The 26,597-nt window shown below is 38.7% G+C and overlaps 1 protein-coding gene across 5 annotated transcripts in view; it reads left to right on the top strand.

The window, feature by feature from the left end:
* The window catches only part of LOC127647620 (caskin-2-like), an 85,921-nt gene that overhangs the window by 12,888 nt on the left and 46,436 nt on the right, over window positions 1–26,597 (top strand). For all 5 annotated transcript variants that reach the window (XM_052131979.1, XM_052131978.1, XM_052131976.1 and 2 more), the window contains exon 3: window positions 17,935–17,986. In XM_052131979.1, the coding sequence (XP_051987939.1) occupies window positions 17,935–17,986 (52 nt within the window). The remainder of the gene's footprint in view (window positions 1–17,934; window positions 17,987–26,597) is intronic.

The following is a 26,597-nucleotide window of genomic DNA, read 5'->3' as shown; positions in this document are numbered from 1 at the left end:
GCTCATAATATATATATATATTGTTGCTCTCTAATTTCTGTCTTGACTAGTACTTTTCTGATGCAGTTTAAACTTTGTAATGCAGCACTTTTCGTGTTACAGTCTCCTTTAAATGAATCGCTTGTGTTGTATCCTTCATCATTTTGTTAGTTGCTTTGGATAAAAGCATCTGCTAAATGAATATATATAAATGTCTTGTGTCATAGTGAAATTATTTACAGATCTCCAGCACCTCAGATCAATGCAGCAGAATTTCATCAAGTTCCCCATCAGCACTCACTCTCATTTGTGTCTACTTTCATTTCAATTACTGTGAAGTACCAATGTGGTTTTGATTATTTACAACAAATGGGACACATGTTTGGATGGATCATAAAGAAGCAGCCATGGTTTCTCTGTTTGTAATGACGGCCCTCTACATTAAAGCCACACACAAGTTTCATTTGATCCTCTCAGCAAGTAACTGTAGTGGTTTTTCTTTCATTACTCAGTGGTTGAACTGCATGTTTATGTGATGCTCCTTAATATCCCGTGAACCCCCACCATGACTGATGGCAGCAGGGGAAGCTAATGAGATTGTCTAGTTTTGAGAGGGGGACACATTGAAGGGAACATGATAAAACCCTTTTAGACCAACTGTGAAATTTGGTCTCTGTGTTGCAGTTGCCTGTTGAGTCTACCGCGTGCTTGCTGAATGTTTAATTGGTTTGGTAATGAGAAACATCTCAGAAGCATGTAAAAGGTCTGATCTCGCAGTGAATTCAGCAACAGTAGGTAGACCGTTCCGCTAACTGAAATTCAAAGCAATAAAGCGGGAAGGGTTTTTGAACATAAGAGCATGTGTGAGCTCCCGTTTGTGGGTGAAATGGCTAAAAGGGAGTTGTAAATCAAGTTGTTTTTAGCTATAAATTGTGTTAAACAGTGGACAGGACAGCATATTTTATTAACTCTTCCCCCTGACCCATACCCCAATCCTATACCTAACTGTCAGTGGTGTAAAATGTAATCTAAGAGGGAAAATGGAAGCTCCGAATTGTGGTTGTCATTGATTATGCGAACGCGATTACTTCTTGGTTTTAACGCGGAACGAGAACCCGGGTTTTCGGTGCTGCTGATACAGTGTGCTATCCTAAATGTTTGATAAATGATTTAAGATCATGCTACTAACAGGTAATGTAAGAGTTGTTAACAAAATCATCTGAAAAATGGAAAGATTTTGAGGTTTTCTTAGAAATTCTGGAAAATGATGAACCTTAAATGACCTCCATATGAAATCTGTCAATTAGAGTCCTAAAACAAGATCTTTCTCAGCAAGAAAAATTCAGCATTCAAGCTTAACAATGGTTGAAAACGTCCTATTTATGTTGTGTATTTGTCCTCACCCTATTTGTTTTCTCTCTGGATGGCTTATCTCATCCTTGTTGTGTCCATCAGACACACAGACGCAGTATTTAGCATGTGAAAGATAAGCTTCGAGATTACTGCAATTATTTTGTCCCTCTGAATGAGGATTCTGACTTTATCTTCCAGACACAGATGACTTGCGCTGAGAGGAAAGCTACAGTCCTGCCTGAGGCCAGAATACTGTTGAATAAACCAAAGAACCTTGCGTGCCTCAAATGGCAATTTGCCGTTTTTGAACTAACACAAACAGTCAAAAGTTTCAACACTCTTGACTGAATTTGTTGCTCGTGATCTTGAAAGCCTTTTGATCTAAAGGCTTATGCTAAAATGCACAAAATTAGGCCTAGTTTTTAGACAAATATAAACTGTGCTTGTTCATGAATTCCATCACTAATGTTTTTTTAATGGATGAGTTGATTTTGAAGGAAAAGCAGCTAACAAGTGTATCAAGGGTGCTGGTCCCAGGAAGTAATCACATACATTCAAAGAAATGTGGTAAACATAATTCAGAGCTTTCATTTTTCTGTAAGATTACATTTTTACTTGGGTGACAGTTAGGTTTAGGGTTGGGGTCTAGGGTTAGTGGGTAGAATTAATTAAATACTGCACGCCTTCCTCTTAAATATATTAAATAATTTTCAAATAAAAATATAACTTGCTTTTGGCAACTCTGTGGGAATTTCACCTTGAAAATGAAGCCCACATGTGTCCACTTCCCTCTTTGGCCACTGGGGACAGTGATTCAAAATTCGGTAAGCACAAAACGATTTCAGCAGCAGAATTGTTTTACCTTTTTTTAGTCACTACATAATTGCTACAATTTGTGGTATTTCATAGTTTTTATTAATTTATTATAATTAAAAAAAAATGGGAAAACCTTAATAATCAAGAATGAGTAGGTTAGTCCAAACTTTTAACTAATAGTGTACATGCACAAACAGCATCCATTGTGAATGCTCAGCCTTTCTTCCTTTTTTGGCATGTTCAAGAATGGAAATTTTCTTTTTAAGAGCACACAGTTCTTAATATGACCCTAGAGCGGAGCTCCATAACACTGCAGTCAATTAATGCCTAAGCCCCACTACCTGCGCCTTGCACTGTACGTGACTACAGCAGGGGACTTGGGCATGTTTTTCTTTTCCACTCAAGAATGCCAGAAACAGAACCTGGTAGTACACCAGGAAAATGGGTCAGGATTGCTTCAGAACACTATACGGTGTGACTTATGAGTCACAGCTGCCTTGAGCTGGAGCTTTATAGTGTTACGCTGATATTTTTCTTGAATTCTTACTGCTTTGAGTGTGCCAGCCATTGTCCAGGCTGTGACATAACACTCTGAACTTGAATGACATGATGAATAGGAGAGATGATGTCAGCTTGAGGGAATGTGTGCCCTGCAGCGCTGCCTCTATACTCTAATGGGCATTGAATGTGTTCAGCAGGTACTGCGTAGGAAGTCGTAATTTTGCTTTCAAATGTTCCAATAACCTGAATCAGCCCCATCATGTCGAGTTACTAACATGCGGCAGCTCCCATCAGAAATGTTTGCATGGGTTCAAGCACGTTTACCTTCTCCTGTGATGCAACCGGAAGCGTGTTGCATTGGTCGCATGGGACTCCTGGGTTCTCGTCCTGTGTTGAAACCAGGAAGTCTACTTAATCAGTGCCGAGTGTGATTCTAATGTTCCATTTTTCCTCTAAGATCACATTTTTACTCCTCTGACATTTACTGGGGGCAGTGCTTTGACTTTCTGTCAGTACAGATCGAGTTAGCTCAAGAAAAGTTAACCTGCAAGACATTCTCATTCTAGAAAGCATTTGATTGGACAAAAATATGTCTAGTGCAAGATGAGACAAAAATTCTGGTCCATTTTCTTTTAGGAGAAAGACTGCACATTTTAAATATGTACATCTGCCTAAAGCTTATTTTATATTTTCTTTATAAGGCATAGCAAAGCCAACATGGACTAAAAGCCAGAAAACGTTGATTTCAGTTTTGATTTCACGGAGTCTTTAATATGTCTTAACGGGAGAGATTGAAACCGTCCTGCTCTTTTCATATGGAAATGCATGGACGTGAGCCAAAAAACAGATATGAGAGAATAGAATAGAGGGCAAGAGAACAGCTCTAGTGCCGCCCAATGTTAATCTGTCACCCTATCTCCTGTACCGCGAGAAAGTCTCTAACCGATACGGCCAATCACATGCCAGCAGCACGTCTTCACTGCGGAAATGTGTGGGAGAGCCTTCTAGGTAAACCGAGGAAAGTTTGGGATCAGAGGATAAAAGAACTATTATGAACAAAGCATGGGGTGTGAATTTCCTTTCCTTCCTGGGAACAAAATGTGTAGTATGTTCCTGTGTATGAGTTTGTGTGCAGTGCTGAATAACAGTTTAAGCTGCTGCTCCATGCATTGCAAAGAAAAATGATGTCACAATGCAAAAAAAAAAAACATATAAAAAAAACATGAACATAAATGAACATATATTAAAAGCAGTACAACAAATACTACCATCACTGATAGTTTCTTTATAATTCAAATCATATATAATTATATTTTTCACGTTACAGTAATGAAAAAGACATTACTTTTGACTTATTTTGCTTCATAGTTAGCGCTGGGTGACGTTCAATTTTTTTTTGATACCGATACCTTGACTTTGATACCAGTTTCTAAACTATATTTTTTTTAATAACAATTTTATGAAATCCATTTTAACAAGATTACAAACATTACCTCAAAAACATTTTGGTTTTATTTTTTCTGTTTGTTGACTTTTTTTACAGGCTCCAAGACTCATCTCCTGAGCCTTCTGGTCTCCTCATGCCAGGGTCGGCAGGGGCAGATGCTATAACATTAATGTGAAGAGGAAAAAAAAAAACAAGAAAGCTAAACTGTTAATTCAGCCAACCCTAAGGATAAGTGCAGTTTAACAAGATACAGTGTATCGGAAAGTATTCACAGCGCTTCCCTACAGCCTCACGCGTGCGTCTCTGGGCGTAACCGGTGTAAACTAGTGTTTTTACTTGATGCCTAAGCACTTTTAGATTTGTGCACATCTAGCATGCTACATGCTTATCACTGACGTTCACGAGATTAAATCCTTAGGTATCGGAATTTGGTACCGAACGACAAGACATTGTTTGATACTCGATTGTTTAGAGGCAATTCGGTCGGTGCCTAAAATGTATCGAACTCGATACCCAACCATACTCATAGTAATGAGAATTATCTAATAAACGTACTAAAGTTGGCCTCTTTCTTTAATCTCTTAATTTGGGGGTAAATATGGCCTGGAAAAATGTAACACATTCCATAACTAATTTACAGCTGTGTGCTACACAATTTAAAACCAAGATACGAGGGAGAGTGGTGTAGTGGCTAAAGCTCAGGGCTGGTACCCAAAAAGTTGCTGGTTCAAATATTAAGGAATGAGACTTTACAAATCACCATTGCACCCTTTATCAAAATAGTCAAGGATGACTGAACCTGTAATAAATGAAATGTTGGTGACTTTGGATACAAGTATTAGTTAACTGGCTCTCTATCATCATTATGTTACATATCACATTGTAATATCTATGTCCTGATTGGTCTCTAGTCCTCTATCATCATCAGGAGTGTCTGTTCAAGTATGTTCATGGATTTGGTCACAAGTAGCATGAAAAATGGCAGATTGTTCATGAAGTGAAGTGTGGTAGTGGAGATCTCACAGTTTGCTTAAAAGCAGAAGTTCAACTTAAATTCTGTCCTTATTTACTGAGTTTGACAGCCGTGAACTATTCCTTCAATGCTGGATTGAGAAAAGAAGATCTAGGGTACCAGAAGTCACAAAGAAATGGCATCATGGTACTACTGCTCAGCAATGGAGCATTGACTCGTGTTTCTATTTGCCTTCTCTGTGTATATTATTCACACACCCATATTCATATTCATATCCTTTCTCTGTTCTCACTTGGGTTGGGCACGCAGAGCATGGAATATTTGCATGCTATAATACCTTTTGTCTTCTGCACAGTGTCTATTATCTTGCTTTGCACACTGCTGTAATACACCTAAAATGTCAGTTTAGTGTTGCCTAAATTGGCCCAACTTGGAGGCATAGGTGAGCTGTCTCAAAATAGTAAGCTGCAGATTTTGCGGCCTACAAAAGGCATCATGAATGCCATTGCTATTTTCAGATGCCACCAATACAATTGACCAGATCTGCTGGCTGTAGCGGGAAAACCCAGGACTGAAGCAGATGTTTCCTTCTCGTTTAGTAATTTAAAGAGACATAATAGGATGCAGTAAGAGGAAATTACCTCTCGTTTCAATCCTAGTTGAAAAGCATTCCTCTTGTTACCATTTGCACAACCTTGGACTTTAGAATGGTGGCTTGTGACACTGCAAATTGGATTTATATTAAAGTGTACACAACCAGAATTTGCTAAAATACTGTAATGGCTACTTTTAAAAAGGTTTCCTGAACACTCCTCACTTCTTCAAATAGTTGGACAAACAGATATTCACTCCCAAAACTCAAGCCGTTGGTTTAGTCAGTGTTGCTGTGACAGAATGATTCTCAACATTCAAAATCAGCCTACAAATGGCATATTTATAGATGTCTCTGGCTACATATTAAGATGGGTTAGAAGAAAGTGTTATAACAAGGAAATATCACCTTTAATGAAAGTAAATTTTTTAGCCCGTATAACATTCTTAAACAGTACCTGGAAATGTGTGAATATAAAAGTCAATATAGAATTTCTTCATGGTGTACGTTTTGTAAAAAAAAAAAAAACAGCTGTCAAGCTTGCAAGTAATTTATATTTACAACCTCTAATTTATCTCGGAGACCTTGACAGTCTGTTGTTACAGCCACGGTTTGTTTTTATTACTGCTTCATAACATGTTTGCACTTCACTTATCAAATTATAGTTTTTGAGCTCATCTCTTGCACATGTATAATTAAAGTGTTTTCACCCCTTTCGTCATGAAGCAGTTCAGAAGTTTTCCTCTATGGGAACAGCAAATAGATTTGCTTCACTCAGTCCTCACAAACTCTTTGGAATGGAATTAAATGTGGTAAAATGTTCTGAGAGTAGACGTCGACAGATAGTAGCTTTAGCTGATACTGATAACTAAGGTGTTGATTAATCTGATTATCTAATTAATCTAACTAAGCCGATTAATCTGATAACTGATCCACAAAGACCTTTGAAGGTGTCTAAGACATTAGCAACAGTTTCCTAATGTCATCGTTTTCCAAAGTATGCGGTAATCGACAGCGTTTTCGGTAGAGGAAACTATTGTTCTAGTTGGGCTGAGAGTAGTAAACGTAGTGAAATTAATGCATATTTTAACAAAAACATAAGTGGATGTGGGCTTCAAGTGAGTAAATGATATTCATTTAGAAGAGTCATATCATATATTGGTTGTGGCTTTTTTCTCTGAGGTCCACTTATTTACCTCAGTTGAGTTTTTTTTCTTTCTTGATGTAGTTTTTGTCTTATTTATGACCAATTTTCACCCTCTCTCTGACCCTTAGAATTAAACATAAACGCCTCCTTCGCTTGTGAAATGAGCAGTGTCGTCAAATATTCTTTTTACTGCCCCGTCCTTCAATAGCAGCTTCTTTGGAAAACCTGGATTAGATTGTCACATGATCACAAAAGAATCCTTATTATTGACTTGTAAATGTTTATTATACATATATTCATGTTTTAGGCTTCTGATGTCAGAAACTTTGGGAATTTTTGGGAATGAGTCATATTTGCAGCTTTTTTTCTTCTTCAATAAATAGTCTTTTTGGACTGGAAGGTTTTGAGTTCTGAAATGTTCAGTATATTTTCATAGTACAATGAACTCTTTTTCTCTCTCTCTCTCTCTCTAGAGTTCAAGGGAGATTTGATTCCCACAATAGGTCCTGTTTAACAAAGAAACATACATTGGAACTTAGTGAATGATGGGCGTTCCAATTATTTGAAAATCCATATGTGTTTCTGCCCATCAGTCAATTTCACCGTGAAAAAGAAAAGGCGTGCCAATGCTCTGTGTAAAAACTCTCTTGCAGGTCTCCTTTTTGTTCTCCCCAGTGGTTGGCTTTGCGTCTGCTGTGCCCCGTCAGTTGGCACGGAGATGAAAGCGTGTCTCGTGCTCCTCTCTGTCCTCCGTGACACAGGCTGACCGCACAACTGCAGGACTGGCCCTCTGACTGCACGGATCTTCTGAAACCGACAGACACCCGGAGGCCCCGAGCTGAGAAATCTATCACACACACAGTACGCTCACCCCGCAGACTTCCATTACTGATTCATTAGTACAGGATTGGCTTCTTCCTCTCCCAGAGTTCATTTTTTACCCGCCTTAAAAGGGAAACCAGGATTGGTTTCTTAAGGACATAAAACATGGAATGTGTTTGGTTTGGATATGTGTAGATTTCCAGAAGCCAATGATCCAGGCTTTGACAGCGGCACACGGCCACGATCCCTCTACAGAATTGCAAATCACTTGGAAACGTTTTGGGACCTTGTGTTTAAATTTAAAGGCATAGCAAAAACTGTATGTGAATTCTGTTGCTTCCCTCTTTGCATTCTGGACTACATCTCACTCATTTGGTGAAACTGGATGCTGCAGCTGTGCATTAATGCATGAACCATGAATCTAATGTTCTTAGTCTGAACTCGAAAGGAAATTGAATCATCTTAAATTACATTGGCATTTGTGCTGAAGTGGTTCATATTAAAGTGACTTGTGGTTCCAAACAAAAAATGCAAACTTGGTCATTTAAAGGTTTATTGGAGACTTTCAGGACACTGTAGTTTTGCGTACTTTTCAACTTAGTCTGAGAGACTGATCAATCTTTGAACTTTTAAACCATGCCGTTGTTGAGAGACCAACGGTCATTTGAAATGTTTGTTTTAGCATTGGTTTGCCAGTGTGGAATGGGTTTATACACTCACACACAAAAGCCATTTGGCGCTGGGATGACTCGTTGTTTTCCAAATTTAAGATTCTGGTGTTAAAAGCAATCTTGTGTTCAACCTTTACCCCTTTCTTATGACCACTGAGTGCAACTCCAACTTAACTTCACTAACCCTTTTAAGGGACGTCACAGACCTGTACAGCTCTCCTTCTCTTCTGCTGTGGATGAAATGAACCCTAATCCTTCAAGACTTGCGGCACACAAGATGAAAGGAAGGATGAAAGATTCTTGTCCTCGATAATCTACTGAATGGATTAACTTTAGGAGTCTTGTATTATTTCTAGAAATGTAATGCTTGGATTCTTTTGAGACTTGAGTATTCATGTCATCGTACAGGTACTTTGATACCAAGTCTGTACTAAAATAATAAAAAAACTAAATGATAACAAAACCAGTCAGCAGGATTGGTTGTATTGAGAACTGACTCAATTTGGTACCAGCAAAATTTTGTTACTTTCTACTTCTTTCAAAAGCTCAGTTTCATGTGTGCAGAATGCTGACGAATGCTCATCTTGGTGAGGTTTTAATGTAAACAGTCACTTTGTCTCAACTAAATGGAAAAAATGCTTATTTGAAGAAAGTCTTGAATGCTACATGCCATTGGTTTAGCTTAATTTGTCACATTCATATTTAACTTTCACCCATCTTTTATGTTTTTATATGCCCAAAACATATATGTATATGTTTTTGGCGGTTTACTAGGGCATTGCTAGGGTGTTGCCATAGGTGGTTGTTTATTGGCCCAAGTCAAAAGAGACCATCCCCAAGTCTGTTGAGACATCCTGATCCCTAGAAATTTCTAGGGCATATAAATAGTTGTAATTAAGAAATCATAGAGGTTTTAGCTCTTTTGTATGATTATTTATGCTATTTTGTTGCAAATAGTTGTTTCGTGTGATGACACCATTAAGGTGAGCTGTGTCCCCTTTGGCCAAGTTAAACCCTGTTAACTCCCTGTTAACTTGTGCATGTACAACTGAAGAACAGGTACAGTATGTATGCATTTCTGTGGAGAATGCATTCAATTTAAATTATTATGTTGAAACAGCAATATTTAACTAGCAAATGTGAGTTCAGTCTTCTTGCATATAGTTACGTTAACTTAAATAGTTAAGTTCATTCTACATGAACACCAAGTTAATTGAACTTTATTACACAAGTTTTGGATGCACCATTACTCAATTCAATTGAGGGAATGAGTTAAGTCAATCAATAAAGTCAACTTATTTGGGTTTTCAGTGGATATTCTGAAACAAATTTTATTTTAGAAATAAACCATAATTCTGTATTTGTTTAAAACAGATACAATGTCTACATATTCCAACTATCAGCTTTTTACATTTGTCAGCTTTTGAAATTGGTATATAGTATCGGTTTCGACTACTAATTTTGGCATTGTGATCTAAGCATCTAGGCAGATGTTGAGTGTAATCTGTAGCGGTTGAGGGGGCAGAGCTCTTAGTTGGCTGCACGAGTGACCACACGCTTTTCCTGGCCCATCTGCAGCGATTATTTATTTACATGCTGTGATGCTGAACCCCGAGCAGTGCAAGGGCATCACAAACCTCAGTGGCAGTGCAGGATGGACTCCATGCGTACCAAACCTGCATCTCTTCAAACTCAACTCTAATTCTTCTTTCTCTCTGTACCTCCCTCAATCATTCGCTGAGCTTGCTTGATTCTTCTCAGACTGTCACTGTTGGCATTCTTAGGGGTCTAGACCAAGAAAATGACTAAAAGTGTTAGAGATTTGGTATGAGGTGTTCTTAAGTGGGAAGTGTGTAATTTTTACTTTCCCCTATCTCAGCTAAAGAAGTAGAAACAACAACTACTAGGCCATTCATAATTGGCCCCCACAAAAGTGGTGCTATTAAAACATGGCTCTGTTTGAGAATGCTGACCAGTCTGATTGGCTCAACCAATGGCGTGATTCTTGGGGTGGGACTATCTGTTCCAATGGGATTCCAATGACTTTTTTGTTAAATTATGGAATGTGACAACCAGATTTTAAATCTTTGTTGCAAATTTCGTATTTTTAGTACCATTTTAGTACCAATCTGGAGTGCTAATTCTTACTTTCATTGATTACGGCATGGGACACTGGAGAAGACAAGGGATTCATCTGGGGTCTTGAGAACAGGCTAACCTGAGTCTCTGCATTCCAGTGTGGAGAGGTTTAACTGTGTGAAAGGTCTGTCATCCCACTTAAACGACGAGCTCTGTGAACTGGGGCTGTTGTTCACCTTTATCTCTGTCCACAGTTTGTCAGAAATGCTTCACTAATCTTCTAGGAGGCACCGCTGGGGTTAGTGTGTGACTAATTGCTCAGCTCTGTTTAACACTTATGTTTCTCCTTAGTATTTTTCAGTTTTATTTTTTCCATTTATTTTTGGGTAGGTCTGAAATTTAGAGTTGTTATTTTTTATGCATATAGCAATTGAACCTCACATATTTCTGCTTAGATATGGGCGATATAGCTAAAACAAAATTATTTATAAAAAAATATGTATTATATTCTAGATAAATATTCTATAATATAAATATTACAATAAATAAATAAATAAATACAAATAGTATAAATACAGTTATAAATAATTAAGGCATGTTTTACAAAAATAATGAAAGAATGAATCAATTTAATATACAATTTTTCATTTTTATGCAGTAATATATCAATACATATTAATAAAAAGCTAAATATATCTACATAAATGTATGTGTATTACTAAAACACTTTATATGATATATGTAAACATGTAAATATCCAAGCAGGGACTTGAAGACCTGATGTTATATCAGAGTTTTACAATTTTCATTGAAATGGATAGTTTAAAAGACCTGATATGCTGAACTGAAGCAAACTTCCCAACTTTATTTGCATTTGTGCTAATGAGTAGGAGTATAACGATTCACTCATCTCAGGATTCGCTTCGATTTGCGATACTGAACTCGCAGTTCGGTTCACAATTCTTTAATCTAATCCTGAATCAAGAAAAGTTACGATTGAAAGTTTTTTGTTATTATGATTACTTTAAAGAAATATGCAAAAAAGTTCCTTTCCTTTCAAATTTTGCTAAAAGTGCTGTTCTTAAAAGTGCTAAATTATCCATAAGCGATGTACTGGGACTAACAATCAGCCCAGAACAGGGCAATGGTGACACCAAATGGAAACAGTAGCTAATAATGAATTATTATCTAAAATAATGTTGTCTCTGATTACATCTAAATATTCTTTTCAAAAATACATGTTTAATGGAAGTGCATGCTTATCCAGAATAATAATAATCATTTACTGATGAAATCAAACCAGACATGACATTTGACATTAGGATTTTGTTCCCCCATAGCATTATTATACATTTGTATTCAGCATTAAATATAGTAGGTTAATATGGCACTATTATTAAACCTCTGTAAACTTTCATTTTCTCTCACGCAGTCACAGCATGCATCAAACGGACATTCAATCCCTCGTGCTGAAACAGCGAGTCTCTCTCCCGCTGCTGGTTGAGTTTCATTTTCCTCTGAACAGAAATTGTGTCCATTGAAGCAATTTTCATTTGAATGCCCACATTACGTAGGCTTAGGACATTGCACGTATTCAATAGAACAGACACTAAAATAATATTAAATAAATGTAAAAACCACCCCATGTCCACAATTTAGAATCATTTTGAATCATTTTGAATCTCGATTTATCGTGCCATGATAAAGCGTTACACACCTACTAATGAGAATTCTCAAAATGCTCTCAAAAACTCTCTAAGACATACTTTGTTTTATTGATATATTTTGGACTTGAGCTGGGACTGGCATTTGAAAATTGAGAAAATTGGATTGCCGTTATTACAGTTGGGTTACTCAAGTCCGGACTCAGACTCGAACTTGATCCTCTCATGTCCAACTGTATCCAAAAATTGATAGTAGCAACCCTAATATTGACACATTATTTTTCTTAGTTGTGAAAGTTAAAATAAGCTTTAAATATTGATTAAGAGGTGTAATGAACAGATTGACTTGGACTTGGACTCAACTTGGACTTAACTCGGTTTCTTTTGGACTTGGACTTGACTCAAATTTGATTGGTTAAATACCAAGGCCTAGTTGCAGGAAATCCCTTTAGTTAAGAAAACCTCTAGCTATAATTGCAAGTGTATTGTCACTATGCATTTTCTTAATTTAAAAGTTTCGTGGTCTTGACTCGGAGTCAAATAAGTTGGACTCGAACCTAACACTAGCCAATATGCTAAAAAAAGGGCAAGTGAGAAGAACAAGGAAAGTGTTTCTTGAGTGAGCTAACCAGGAGATCTTCTCGCCCACAACATAGATGATGCTCAACAAGTGATTTACTGGGCAGGATTGAATGGACACAATAGCCTGAGTGGTCCCACTCTTTGGAACAATGGTCTAGGGAAGGAAGTGTAATAAGGGGCCTATTCCAAGTCCTTTAAAGCCTGGCTGCTCTCGATGAGGCCTGTCAACAGACCCCCCACCTTATCTTGCCCCCCTCCACCAAAGACATGGTAGGTGGACTGAAATGGGTTTGTCTTTGGCTGGAGCAAAACTATGCTGCACCACCCTGTTGCAAGCAAGGAACGGCGTCTTCGTGAAAAATCCATGCTTTGAATATAGAGCTGGAGAGATGAGTTAAACTATGAAGATCGGATGGAATTTGGCGTCATTGCGAAACCTGAGACTGGTTAAGAGAATAAGTTTGAAAGGGATGGTGCGATTGATGCCATGCCTTACTCCGTGTCTAAGATTTCTGTCTGGAGATGTGGTAAAGTAAGAGTCCAGCTGTTCAATGAAGGCTTTTCTGCTTCAAGTGCGAGAGGCAATTGTGGTAAAAGGATATGGAAGTTACCTAAAGCACTCTCTTGAGGTGTGTCTTAATCAGCTCCCAAGTTTATAGAGATGGGAATCATTCAGAATTGAGCAACTCTGGATCCGATTTCTCATAATGATTCTGGTCTCTTAACAGTCCCATTAACAATTCTTATAATACTTTTGAGTTTCTTAGTACATTTTACATTTGAGGTACTTTTTACACTAGTAGCACTATATGTAGTGTGCTATAGATTCAAATGAACCGGCTCATGAATGAACAGTCTTTCGTTCGGGAGTTGGACTTGCCTGGTCCTGCTGTGTTTCAAGCTGTAGATTGAAAAGAAATGGCTCATTAGATCCATTCATTGGGAAATTGGGCTCTCACTAGACAAGCTTAGTGTTTCATGCTATAGATTAAAAATGTGCCTACTGTACGGGTACTTTTGTGAGTGACATTGCCATGTTCCCAGTTCTCCGATAAGGCAAGGAAACCTAGAATGATAGTGGTCACAAATCCCATATATTCAGCCGATAAAGGGGGCCATGGAACTGTCATTCTCCTTCCTTGGCCAAACATGCAATTTCCCAGCATTGCAAATGTTCCAGTGTCAGGTCATGAGGCCTTGAACTTCCTGGAATCTCACCTCTGATCTGCACACGGAGTTCCTCAAAAATCTAAAACGTAACTGCCGCAGATGCGCAACAGTCCACCCCTTTCCTTCCGCTGCTTTAATTTTGTGTAATCAAGCGATTCCTTGAGTAGCCATTACTGAAGAGGAAGGTCATCTGTCATCAAGCCATTGTCATCTGTCATCAAGCCATTGTTCCAGTGGTAATGTGCTCATGCCTTCAAATCAAACCAGTATAAATCACTGTAAGATCACAGCTGCATGTACTGTACTATAGTTGTGCAAGCTGGTACAGGTCCTTGAATGGGAAAAGAAGGGAATCTCGAAAAATGTTTGCAAAGATTATGTTTCAAAAAAACATGCCAGAACACCAATTAAATCTGACAACATTGGACTGTAGTCAGGGAAGATACACATATTAAATCAAGGATGTGAGGGATAGACGTACAGACTTTTCAATTGGGCGTACTTTCTTAAGGTCATGTCTAATTTTCACAACCCATGTTTTCCAGACTTTTTTCCATTTAAGTTTTTGCATGAGGTATTTTAATTGTTTTGTAAACCAAACGATCAACACCACGGTACACAACAGTACAACCCATTGAATATACAGTATTTCTGTCTCTCAGGGACTCATTTTCATTTGTGTAAAATTATGAATTAAGAATAAATAATTCTGGTGACAAAAGCCCAGGTGTAACCTTGGCCAAAAAGGTTGGCGATTGGATTCCACTTTGAAGTATGCAGTACATGCAAATTTGTATTTAATTATATCACTACCATTTTTGCATCATTGTGGTTCTGTTGAGGTTTATTAATTGTGCAAGACCTTATCGTAAGTTAAATTTAATTAGATTAATTGTGCAGCCTTGCAGTGCGTATGTTAGGTCTGTATTAGACATTAAGACTTCCTGTTATCAAGGACTTTTTAACATTCATGGTTCATTGTTGATGAAGCATAGTCCATCTATCTGACTACAGTGAAAAATCCTGACCCATGCTTTTCTCATGGGTGTGTATGTTTTTACGACTTGGCTCGAATGTATTGTCAGTTATAGTAGTGAAAGGCGTTGGCTGCTCTTTTGTAGAAAAACATATAATTGTGTACTGTTGATATAAGCAGTGGTTGTCTTAAGTTTTTTTTTTCTTCTTTTTTTTAACAACAGACTCACTCCAAGTGTCACCCCACAAAAACAGGCAGAAACTTGAAGTCAGCTTTGCTAAATTCTCGATGTGCAGAGTCAAGTAAAATGGGCCAATTGCATCTTGTGGCAGAGAAAATTCTAAATTAGGCCATACCTACTACTTTTAGCATAAAAGAATCTGAATTATTCTAAGCCTTTCCAGTGTGGGAACCAAAAAGGAAGTGTTTTTTTCTGCTCCTAAACTACATTTAATATAACTTGAACAAATATTTAGCTGATGAAAGTTTGTGCTTCTGGTAACCAGACAAATAAATGACATACAGCCTCTGCCTGACATCCAATGATGTAATAACAGTGGTCAAGTTACTATTCGTTTTAAGAAATACTAAGCCCCTGCTTGAGACTCTTACCTACATGATGTGTTTTTGAAAAGTAGTTCTGAATCGGAAACCGTAAAAATTAAATAAATGATTTTTATGAGGTTTAGTTTCGTTAACAGTTCTTGGACGTCTGCCTTCTTCCACCAATGTGGATTGAACAATGTACAAAAATACTTCTTGGGTCATTCATACAAGTGTTCTTGTGTTCAAAACAGCTAGATGGAGCCAATAGAGCCAGAGAGGATTCTCGACCAAAAACACCTATGTTGTGCGTATTACATATAGACAATTAAAGATGTGTTTTTCAAAGTTCTTTTAAGTTTCAAACTTTTAACTTAACGCAACATTTCTAAAATGCAACACTCTTTGCGTGAGACATGGTGCAACATCCAAAGATGTTTATCTGGTGAATTTGTACATCGATAAACAATTTAAGATGTGTTAAATTGAAAACTACTTTAACTACTTCTAAAACACAACATTTATGGCGCGAGACACGGTGCAATGACTAAAAATTTTGTCTGGTGCATATTGCATAGATAAACAATTAAAGATGTGTTTTTCCAAGTTGAACTACTTAACTACTTCTAAACACAACACTTATGGTGCGAGGCATGGTGCAACGACCAAAAACGTCTATCTGGTGCATATTACATAGACAATTAAAGATGTGTTTATCAAAGTTAAAACTACTTTTAACTTAACACAACATACTGTATATGAAATGCAACACTCTTGGCGTGAAACATGCTGCAACAACCAAAGATTTTTATCTGGTGAATTTGAATTTGTATGTACAAAAAATTAAAGATGTATTTTTCCAAGTTGAACTTCTTTTAACTACTTCTAAAACGCAACACTTATGGGGTGAAACATGCTGCAATGACCAAAAATGTATATCTGGTGCATATTGCACAGATAAACAATTAAAGATGTGTTTTTCCAAGTTGAACTACTTAACTACTTCTACAATGCCACACTTATGGCACGAGGCATGGTGCAATGAACAAAATCATCTATCTGGGGCATATTACATTGATAGACAATTAAAGATGTGTTTTTCCAGGTTGAACTACTTTTAAACCCAAAAACACAACTACTTCTAAAACACAACACTAAAGGTGCGAAACATGGTGCAATGACCATAAACGTCTATGTGTGTCAAATAAACCATTTATAAATAAATAACAGTGCAGACAGAATGCAAGAATGTGTTGAAACAAAAACAACAAATAGACAACACATCTTTCACAATGTTTTTGCTGGTTGGACGCAACATGGAAGCAACATGCATCGCAATCAGTTTTGATTGATTCGCATACAAATGAGCAGGTTCTTTTTATTGAATCGGTCTCAAAATGACTCCCAAATCAGTCAGTCAAGAATCAGCTCACTTTAAAATACTACAAGAATTGTTAATTCAATCGTTAACCTGGATCAGAACCAGAATCGTTAAATTCCTTACAGTTCCCATCCCTAATGTGGAGCCTGTGCTGTGATTGAAAGCTTCCATGAATAATGGAAGACAACTAGGTTGCATTGCGATCCAGTCTATTAACTGCTCATGTGGATTGAGAGGTTATAGAGCTTCCCTTCAAGTGTTTGTTTTTGTTGTTTTGGTCACTCATGACTGTGACAGCTCCATAATAAGGATCGTCGTCGAGACTTCACATCATGGGTGTATCCAGTGACTGTGTTCAAGTTCCCATTCTACCCCAATGCCGCCACTTTCTTGAACTTTGACCTCTCCTAACTGGGAATGTAAACACTGATTCACGTTTAGGAAGACACTTGAGGTTCCTCTGACTCTTCTGTGGTCTGGTTAAATTGAAACCATAGACTCAATGAAAGTTCAAGCTGTGGGTGTTTGCACTCATAGATTGAGTAATTACACCACATTAGTATGGGAAAGAATTCTGGCCTTTCAGCATTTGATTTGTTTAAAGTAAATCCCATGTATTGTTTTTCAGTGATAATATGACTAAATAAAGATGCACAATAAGAGCATTTATTAAGGAAGTAAATGGAGCCGATTTTGATTCCATGTTGTCATGCATTAAATTGTTGCGTGAGATTATTTTTATAGAGTAGGCATTGGTTAATCTTGCCTCTGATAGCTGACAGGTCTGAAGACTCTGTCTATGTGCTGCAGTAACAGTATTGTCTCCCTCAAGAGCCAAAATCACTGGAGATCAAAGACTCTTAAAACACTATAGAGTGGTCTCTCATTTTCCATCGTCCTGCCAGTCTAATGCCCCCTGAGCTGTTAGTGAGGTCACACTGAGCTCAGAGGTTAATAAAGTGCCCTTTGTTGTTCCCAGGAAGAGACAGTGTTATTTAGTCCTGTATCTCCATGTAAGCTAACACAAATCTTTCACAAACCCCTAGCAATTGTTTATAAGTTGCATAAGATGTATTTTCTCATAAACCCTGAGAAGTCAATGTCCAAGATTGATTAAACTTGCAGCCCTTTTTTATTGAAATTTTGTACTGTTTCATCATTCTTTCAAAGACTTCTTTCAGTTCTTGAATGAAATGCAGCTGACATTTGTCTTCTGTGCTCTCTCTCTTGTGTTGTAGAGTTACTGGTCTCCACCAAGAGACTGAACATTAACTATCAGGATCCAGACGGGTGAGTTTTTGTTCAAAAATGTGTTGTGTCAGTTACAAATATAGCCTATACACTCACTGAGCACTTTATTAGGTACACCTACACACCTACTTATATATACAATATCTAATCAGACAATTGTGTGGAAGCAGTGCATAAAATCAGCAGATATTGGTCAGGAGCTTCAGTTAATGTTCACATCAACCATCAGAATGGGGAAAAATGTGATGTCAGTGATTTTGACTGTGGCATGATTGTTGGTGACAGACGGGCTGGTTTGAGTATTCCTGTAACTGCTGATCTCCTGGGATTTTCACACACAACAGTCTCTAGAATTTACTCAGAATGGTGCCAAAAACAAAAAACATTCAGTGAGCGGCAGTTCTGTGGATGGAAATGTCTTGATGAGAGAGGTCAACACAGAATGGCCAGATTAGTTCGAGCTGACAGAAAGGCTACAGTAACTCTGATAACTGCTCTGTACAATAGCATTGAGCAGAATATCATCTCATATAGCTCAACACATTGAACCTTGAAGCAGATGTGCTACAACCACGTCGGGCACTTTATTAGGACCATAGTGCTCCTACTAACATGCTCGGTGAGTGTATATATATTTTATTAAATACATCTCTAAATACACAATATAATAATCCTTTCCATTCATTGTAATGGAGATATCAATGTTTGTTTTGTTTGTTTGTTTGTCTTTAAATAGCTTATTACATTTTATTTTAACCTGTTGATACGCAATTCCGCCGCACGTGGTAGTGACGTCACTCTGCTTAGATTTAATATATAATTTACTGTCTATAAATGTAATTAATGTTAACAAATTCTACATCTTTTCAAAGGTCTAAGGGTTCAACATTGATATCCGATCTCTGTTTAACGATAGCAATGCTCCAGAAACAGCAATGTAGTGATTTGTGCCAGGAGTACAAATGAAAACATGCAATATCAAAACGGGACTTCATACATTTATTATGAAAACACGATCGCCAGATGAATCCAGTTCAACACACTTGGGTCAATTGTCCATGACAAGCGTTCATTGAAAAACATCCAATAGCACTTTTTGTCCATAAAAGTGATAAATCTGAGAAATATTTCTATATTCTTCATTGTTTACGTGAGATCTCGCCTGAAAGATTTACCCTTCGTCATCGTTCTTCAACAAACTGCAATCTGAGCAGCATTCACGTTGTAAAACTGTATATGATCTTATATATTAGAGTAGAGGTCGACCGATTAATCGGCCGATTTTTTTTGCATTTTTTACATAATCGCATCGGCCAATATCCACGCATATCAAGCCGATTATTAGGCAGGCGCATCTTTGGGCAGCCTAGTGTTGTTGTGGAACACGTGTTCGACGCACACTGCCCCTAGAGTCATTTTCCAGCAGAGTGAGCAGACCTCATCCAGTGCCTAAGGAAGGAGCTAAGTTCCTTGGAGAGAACAGTAAGGGTTAAGTTTGTATAACTCCTTTATATTTATAACTTTTGATATGTTACTGCCAACTTCAAGAAAAAATGCGACAAACGCGATGGGCGACATGACGTTCGGCTACTTTGGATATTGATAGCGTAGTTGAAGTTGCATTATCACAGCAGAAGGGTTGCTATCATGTCACAATAATTAAGCAAGAATTTTGCAATTACAGACAGTGAATCTGAGACTTTTATTTGTTCTGTTTGTGTGTCTTATATTTGAGAGGGTTGTCACTCAATGCAGATAAATAAGTAATAAAAATATACCAACGCACTATAGGCTATTGAAGGACTGGCTTTGGTAAGCTCGGACGTTATCGCTTCTGCTGTCGGTACTGGAGAAATTAAGAAATTACATTTATTATTGCTATAAAGAGAAAGTTATTTTATATCGCCAGCCATTTCTATGTATAATAATTCTATGAAACCATTTGTCTGTGATGCAATTTAGCTATTCGCAGTCAGAGAGAGAGAGAGAGAGAGAGAGAGAGATCTCGCTCACGCAGTGCCACAGTGACCACAACACGAGCTCTGCTTAATGAGTGACAGAACGAAACATTCAAACGTAGCCTGTTTACACTTTAGATCTGTGATATTAGTCTGATTTTATTTTAGATTTCGCCTTCCAAAGATTATAAAAAGAATATTTATACATAAGCCGCATTCTGTCTAGCACAACTTCCTTCCCTTCACAGCGGTGCACTGACATTTCTCCCTAAAACTCAAACTTAACGTCAGAATCAGCACGATCGGTGATTGTTGTAAAATGCAGTCTAGCTACTGTTGCTAAATTGCGGGATGCATTTAATAATAAAAAGAGCGCAAGAGATAGGCTACCGTTCCCAAGGCGGCGCGCGCTCCGAAACACACCGCAAAGAGACAAGCAAAGTATAGGATACTTTGGGTTTCATGTGCACGTCTAAACGATCAACTATACACAAAAATATGTCAAAACGACCGGCTTGGAGATTCACTTAAACACAGTTTATGTCTTAAATGGACGTAGTTATGGAAATAGTTGGGAGAAAATATGCTGCATCAGGAGTCTATTAGATCTGAACTCGGTCTTAAAGGGGAAGCAGTCTATTAAACGTGACGATTGAGCCATTACTGCGAATCAAACAACAGAAGGCAAAGAGAAAATCACTTACAGCTCTTGAATGAATAACTTCTGCATTAATAAGCATTAATATATCTATGACAAACTATGCAGTGTTATTTTACAATTGATTACTTTATTAGATTTCTTTTTAGACCACACCTGAACAGTAATGTTAGTAGACCTTCCTGAAATTAAATCACTGTGCCTATATAACGTTTATCTTTGTGTAATATATATATATATAAAACAAAAAGAACCGTTAAGAATACTGTTAAAGTACTGGATCGATAAGCAGTATCGGTAAGATAGTAATACCATTAAAACCTTCACGATACCCATCCCTAGTTATGCCTGTGCTTCTCTTGGATGCTCTGAATATTGGATTACGTGTCTGGATTGCCCCTTAATTAAAGCTGCATTTGGATCTCAACCTTCGTGTCTCGGAGCAGTTCGTAACACCTGCTTTGTTTATTTAATATATTTGTTATACATTATTTATACATTTTTAATTTTAAGTGTACAAGTGCAGATTGGTCAAGTGTACAATAAATGTATTTGTTGAAAAATTTTGTCTATCTTAAGTAATTATTTGTGTTACATTTTATCTTTCAAATAAAAGGTTCAAATAAGAGGTTAAAAACAAGCACATATCGGCCAAAATAAATCGGCAGCATTAATCGGCCATCGGCCGACCCGGATATCAAAAGATCGGCATCGGCCTGAAAAAACCAATATCGGTCGACCTGTATATTAGAGTCTCATAAACAAAACGAGCCTGTCTCCAAAGTCTATTTTTAAAAATGGGGCATAGTTTTATTCATAATAGCCAAGCAGTGCAGTCAGATTTTGTGTCGTCTTGAAAGGCGGAGCCTTAATTTTACTCTGAACACTTCCAGCGATTTTACAGAGAAAAAAAAAAACTTGCAGGAACCTCAATTTTGGTTAGATCATCTTCAAATTTGAAGATCGGGGCATATCAACAGGTTAAAAAGACAACAGGACTCAAATATTATCCCTATTTTGACCCATATATTTTCTTACATTTTTTTGATTATTGGTGAATCACATGCAAGTCCAAGTCACATTTCAACCTGAAATAAAATACATCTTTTATGTATATGTTTTGGATGAAGTTAATTTTAAAATGTTTTTATTTTTATTTTATTACATTGAGTATTATTATCTTTATATTATTTTAACATTCATATCAAATCAGCATTAAATACAGGCAGCAGAACAAATACTATCATAATGTATTAATACTTCACAATTTAATTAATTTAAAAAAATTGAGATTGTGGCTGAAAATGCTCTTAGTTGTAATCCAAATAATGTAACAATGCAAAAACAATCTTACAAAAGGCGTAAGTAGTCCTATAAATGAGTCTTAAAAATGAGCTTCATTTGGTTTAGGCCTTTGATCATGTGCATAAATGTTGATTTCCTGTGTGACTGTCATTGCTCTTTGATTGGTGTTGTAATGATGCTGTAACGTTGGAGGTTTTGCAGGATGTTCAATCAAAAGTATCATAATAGTAGTCCATATGACTTGTGAGGAACAGACTGAAATTTAAGTCATTCTTCACTGAAAATCTTCCCCTTCTCTGTAGCTCTCAAATCCAATACGTCACCATTGATGTTGAGACGCAACATTGAGGCACATAAGAATCAATGGCGTTTGCTGTTGACGTACCATTTTAGTTGTCCATGACTTTTAGGGAATATATTTTCAGTGAAAAACGATTTTGGTGTGTTGTTCCTTACACAAAGCTAGCAGATGGCTTCAGAAGACTTTGAAAATAATAAAGGAGTCAAATTGTCTAATTTTAGATAATTTAATGATACTTTTATGGTGGTTTTTTTATTTTGGAACTTAACATCTCCCGTCCCTGTTTCACTTTCATTATATGGAAAACAATTGCCAGGATATAATTAAAAAAAGTAATGTTTTGAGATCCACAGAAGACACTTGGAACAACATGAGAGTTAGTAAATGATGAGAGAATTTTTATCTTTGTCTGAACTATTGCTTTAACTCTCTGTAATTTTGTGCTTTTATGCTAGCTGGATGCCCTATAATAACTCTTCATCCGTCTTTGGTGACATGATCATGTTTGATCAACTTCATATATAAACTAAGAGCTATTAGCCTTTACTTTTGTGTTATATACAAGTCTAGTCTCCTTTCAGCCAGATATCTTACCTGTGTCTCCTCTTAAACTTACAAAGTATTGCTGCTGCCACAGTCCATTAAAACATGCTATGTCAACAGTGTCTTTGAGATAAGACGGCCTCTCACAGGACTGTGAAACGGTATATTGACCTCGTATATTAGAGTCAAGACTTTGGCGACAACATGGTGCTTGATTTTCGGTCTCCCCCACCTCTCTGTCTTAAAGATGGGAAGGGGAGGTGGGCCAGTCGAGGGTCAGAGATGGCCATTCTTGGGTAAAGAACCATAACGAATGAGATAGGACTGTTTACAAAGCACCCAATAGGGATTATTAAGGCCGGATGGGAAAGCCAAAAGGAAAACATAGAATGATGGATGGAGATTTATGGGAGGCGTTGAGTGTTGATCCCTGCTTTCATGTGTGGCTGGTGTGAACACAAACTAATGGAGTCTTTCATGAGGAAATGTGGCACTATATTGCTTTAAACCTCTTCAGATGGATATCTAGAAATATTAAAGATAAAATCCATTGGGTTAGATTGGCTAATGGTCTCAAGCAGTGCCCTGCAAATGATGTGTGAAAAGAGGTGCTTAACCTTCAGAACATGTTGATCGTCAACATCAGGAGGCCATACTAAATATCAGCTGTAGGGATCAAATTAGGGCTGTCAGTCTATTCCAATTTTTTATCTAATTAATAGCATGCTGTACCGATTAACTCTTTCCCCGCCAGCGTTTTTAAAAAAAGTTGCCAGCCACCGCCAGGGTTTTTGATGATTTTCTCTTAAATTTAATGGCCCGCAGAATATTTTCTTCCATGAATATATGAAGATGCTATATATCAAAATTAAGATCTGAGCCTCTGCTTTTAGGCTCGATTTTATTTTATCTTCATTTGTTCTTTTTTTATTGCCACTTGAACAGAGGTAGGTTTTGTCAAAAACAACATTTCTGACAAAAAGCTGAGAAAAAGGCATTTTTATCAAACAAGTGCTTTAGTATTAGTATGGTGTTCCACTTCACGTTTGAGACGATCGCAGTCTGTTTCTTTGATCAAAGAGTTGCGTACTCTTTCAAAACATGCGTGCGGGTCTTCCTTACCGTATACCACCTAAAACACGGATATCCGGAAAATTCCGTGTTTGGCGGGGAAGCGTTTTTTCATAAAACCCGGAAAATTCCGTGTTTGGCGGGGAAAGAGTTAATGAATCAAATGAATCACATATATGCATTTACTGATAAAGGTCCCCAAATAAATATAATTTTGTATATAACGATTTAATTAATTAAATATATAATAAAATATAATAAATATAATAATGCAAATGATTCAAATACATTATAATCACATACATACATATATTATGGCAACCATAGTAGCAAGCACTTTGCGATAACTTTTTTGAAAGTAAAGTGCATGAGATGTGCTAGTTTAACAACATTAACCATCAAATGAGAATTAATTTGCTGCTAACCATTTGATAGCATTTAATTTGACATGGAGGAGAGTGGAGGCTCCACCCCAGGCGGTCCAGCTGATTTGGGAGCGGTTCGGCGAAGCACAGGTAGACCTGTTCGCTTCCCAAGAGACCTCCCACTGCCCGCACTGGTACTCCCTAGCGGAGGCTCCCCTCGGGAGAGACGCTCTGGCACACAGCTGACCCCGGGAGCTGCGCAAGTACCCCCAGTGAGCCTACTTGCACAGGTGCTGTGCAAGGTCAGGGAGGATGAGGAACAAGTCACTCTAGTGGCCCCCTATTGGCCCACACGGACTTGGTTCTCGGATCTCACGCCCCTCGCAAATTCCCCTGAGGAAGGACCTTCTTTCTCAGGGATGGGGCACCCTCTGGAATCCGTGCCCAGACCTCTGGAACCTCCACGTCTGGCCCCTGGATGGGATGGTGAAGATGTAAGTGGCCTACCACCTGCTGTCGTAGACACGATCAACCAAGACAGAGCCCCCTCGACCAGGCAACTTTACGCCCTGAAGTGGCGCTTGTTCGCGAATTGGCGTTTTTCCCGATCTGAAGACCCACAGAGATGCGCAGTCAGGTCAGTACTCTCGTTTCTGCAGCAGAGGCTAGAGGGAAGGCTGTCCCCCTCCACCTTTAAGTTTTATGTAGCCGCCATATCGACTCACGTCGACGCAGTGGAGAGTAAGTCCCTAGGGAAGCACAATTTGATTATCAGGTTCCTTCAAGGCGCCTGGAGGCTGAACCCTACCAGGCCATGCCTGTTCCCCTCATAGGATCTCTCCATGGTCCTTTCAGGCCTTCAGAGACCCCCTCTTCGAACCGCTAGAATCAATCAAGCTGAAAGCCCTCTCCTTGAAGATGGGCCTCCTGATCGCGCTCGCTTATATCAAGAGGGTTGGGCACCTAAGAGTATTCTCTGTCAGAGACACTTGCCTGGATTTTGGTCTGGCAGACACCCATGTCGTCCTAAGACCGCGACCGGGCTATGTGCCCAAAGTTCCTACGACCCGTGGACCAGGTAGTGAACCTGCAAGCGCTGCCCTGGGAGGGAGACCCAGCCTTTTAGTTGCTGTGACCGGTGCGTGCTTTGCGTACCTATGTGGACTGCACGCAGAGCTTTAGATGTTCTGAGCAGCACTTTGTCTGCTTTGGTGGACAGCGGAAAGGGAATGCTGTCCCCAAACAGAGGCTATCCCACTGGGTCATTGACGCCATTGCTTTGGCCTATTACACCCAGGCCATGCCTGCCCCCTTGCAGGTTCAAGCACACTCGACGAGAAGTGTGACATCCTCGTGGGCACTGGCCAATGGCACCTCCCTAGCAGACTTCTGCAGAGCAGTTGGCTGGGCAACACCCAAAATGTTCACAAGATTTTACAATCTCAGGGTTGAGTCGGTCTCGACCCGTGTTCTCTCAGGTCCGAACACGTAGAACTCGGGAATGCGGGACATCTGACCAGGTGTTCCACTTGCACATAGCACCTTTCCCCTCCACTGAGGTGATCACGTGCACTCTTTTCGCCCAGGAGAGTCCACTAAACTTGCGCTCCCTGGATGTTCTTCCTCCCTAGCCCTCTGGTCCGTGAATTCAGCGGAGGAATTCCCCGATCAGACCCACTACGGGTACTAAAATGACTCTGTACTGGAATAGGTGCTCCACAGGATGGGCCTTTGTGGATTAATCCCCCTGTGTGTTTTTTCCACACTACAGGCCTCCTACTGGTGGATGCAGGGAACCTGAAAAGTTTATGATGATTTTTATGGGGCGTTGGGGAAGGGTACGTGCAGTCTGACCTGTGTCAGCAGCTCACGTACACGGTTCCGCACATGGCATGATTGAATAGGGACCCCTAGTGTCGCTTCCTTTGACACAACATCGAAGTGAGCGACAGATGGGGAACGTCTAGGTTACTGTTGTAACCTCCGTTCCCCGATGGAGGGAACGAGACGTTGTGTCCCCCCAGCCACGACGCTGAACCGAGCCACTGTAATGGCCTTACCTTATTCTCGACTCCTCAGTGCAAAACCTGAATGATCAGATGCACGATATCCTCCTTTTATACCCGTATGTCTGGGAGAGGGACATGCAAATTCTGTCTGCCAAATTCTCATTGGCCTTTTCTCAAGTTCAGAGGTAACCGAGGCCTTCAAGAAAGTCCCCTAGTGTCGCTTCATTCGACACAATGTCTCGTTCCCTCCATCAGGGAACGGAGGTTACAACAGTAACCAAGACGTTCTCCTTAGGAAGCTTAATAATAATATAAAGTCAGAAAGTACAAGGCGGGTTAATAGGAAAGGGTGGTGGAGGCTGTCTCCGCTGTGCCCAACTCCAAAAGGGATGTGGAATGGGGTGAAAAAGAAAGACACGGCTTTATAATGTTATAATTAT

The sequence above is a fragment of the Xyrauchen texanus genome, chromosome 8, assembly GCF_025860055.1.
Source record: "Xyrauchen texanus isolate HMW12.3.18 chromosome 8, RBS_HiC_50CHRs, whole genome shotgun sequence".
Lineage (NCBI taxonomy): Eukaryota > Metazoa > Chordata > Actinopteri > Cypriniformes > Catostomidae > Xyrauchen > Xyrauchen texanus.
The sequence above is the reverse complement of the archived record's forward strand: the minus strand, read 5'-3'. Positions and strand labels throughout refer to the sequence as shown.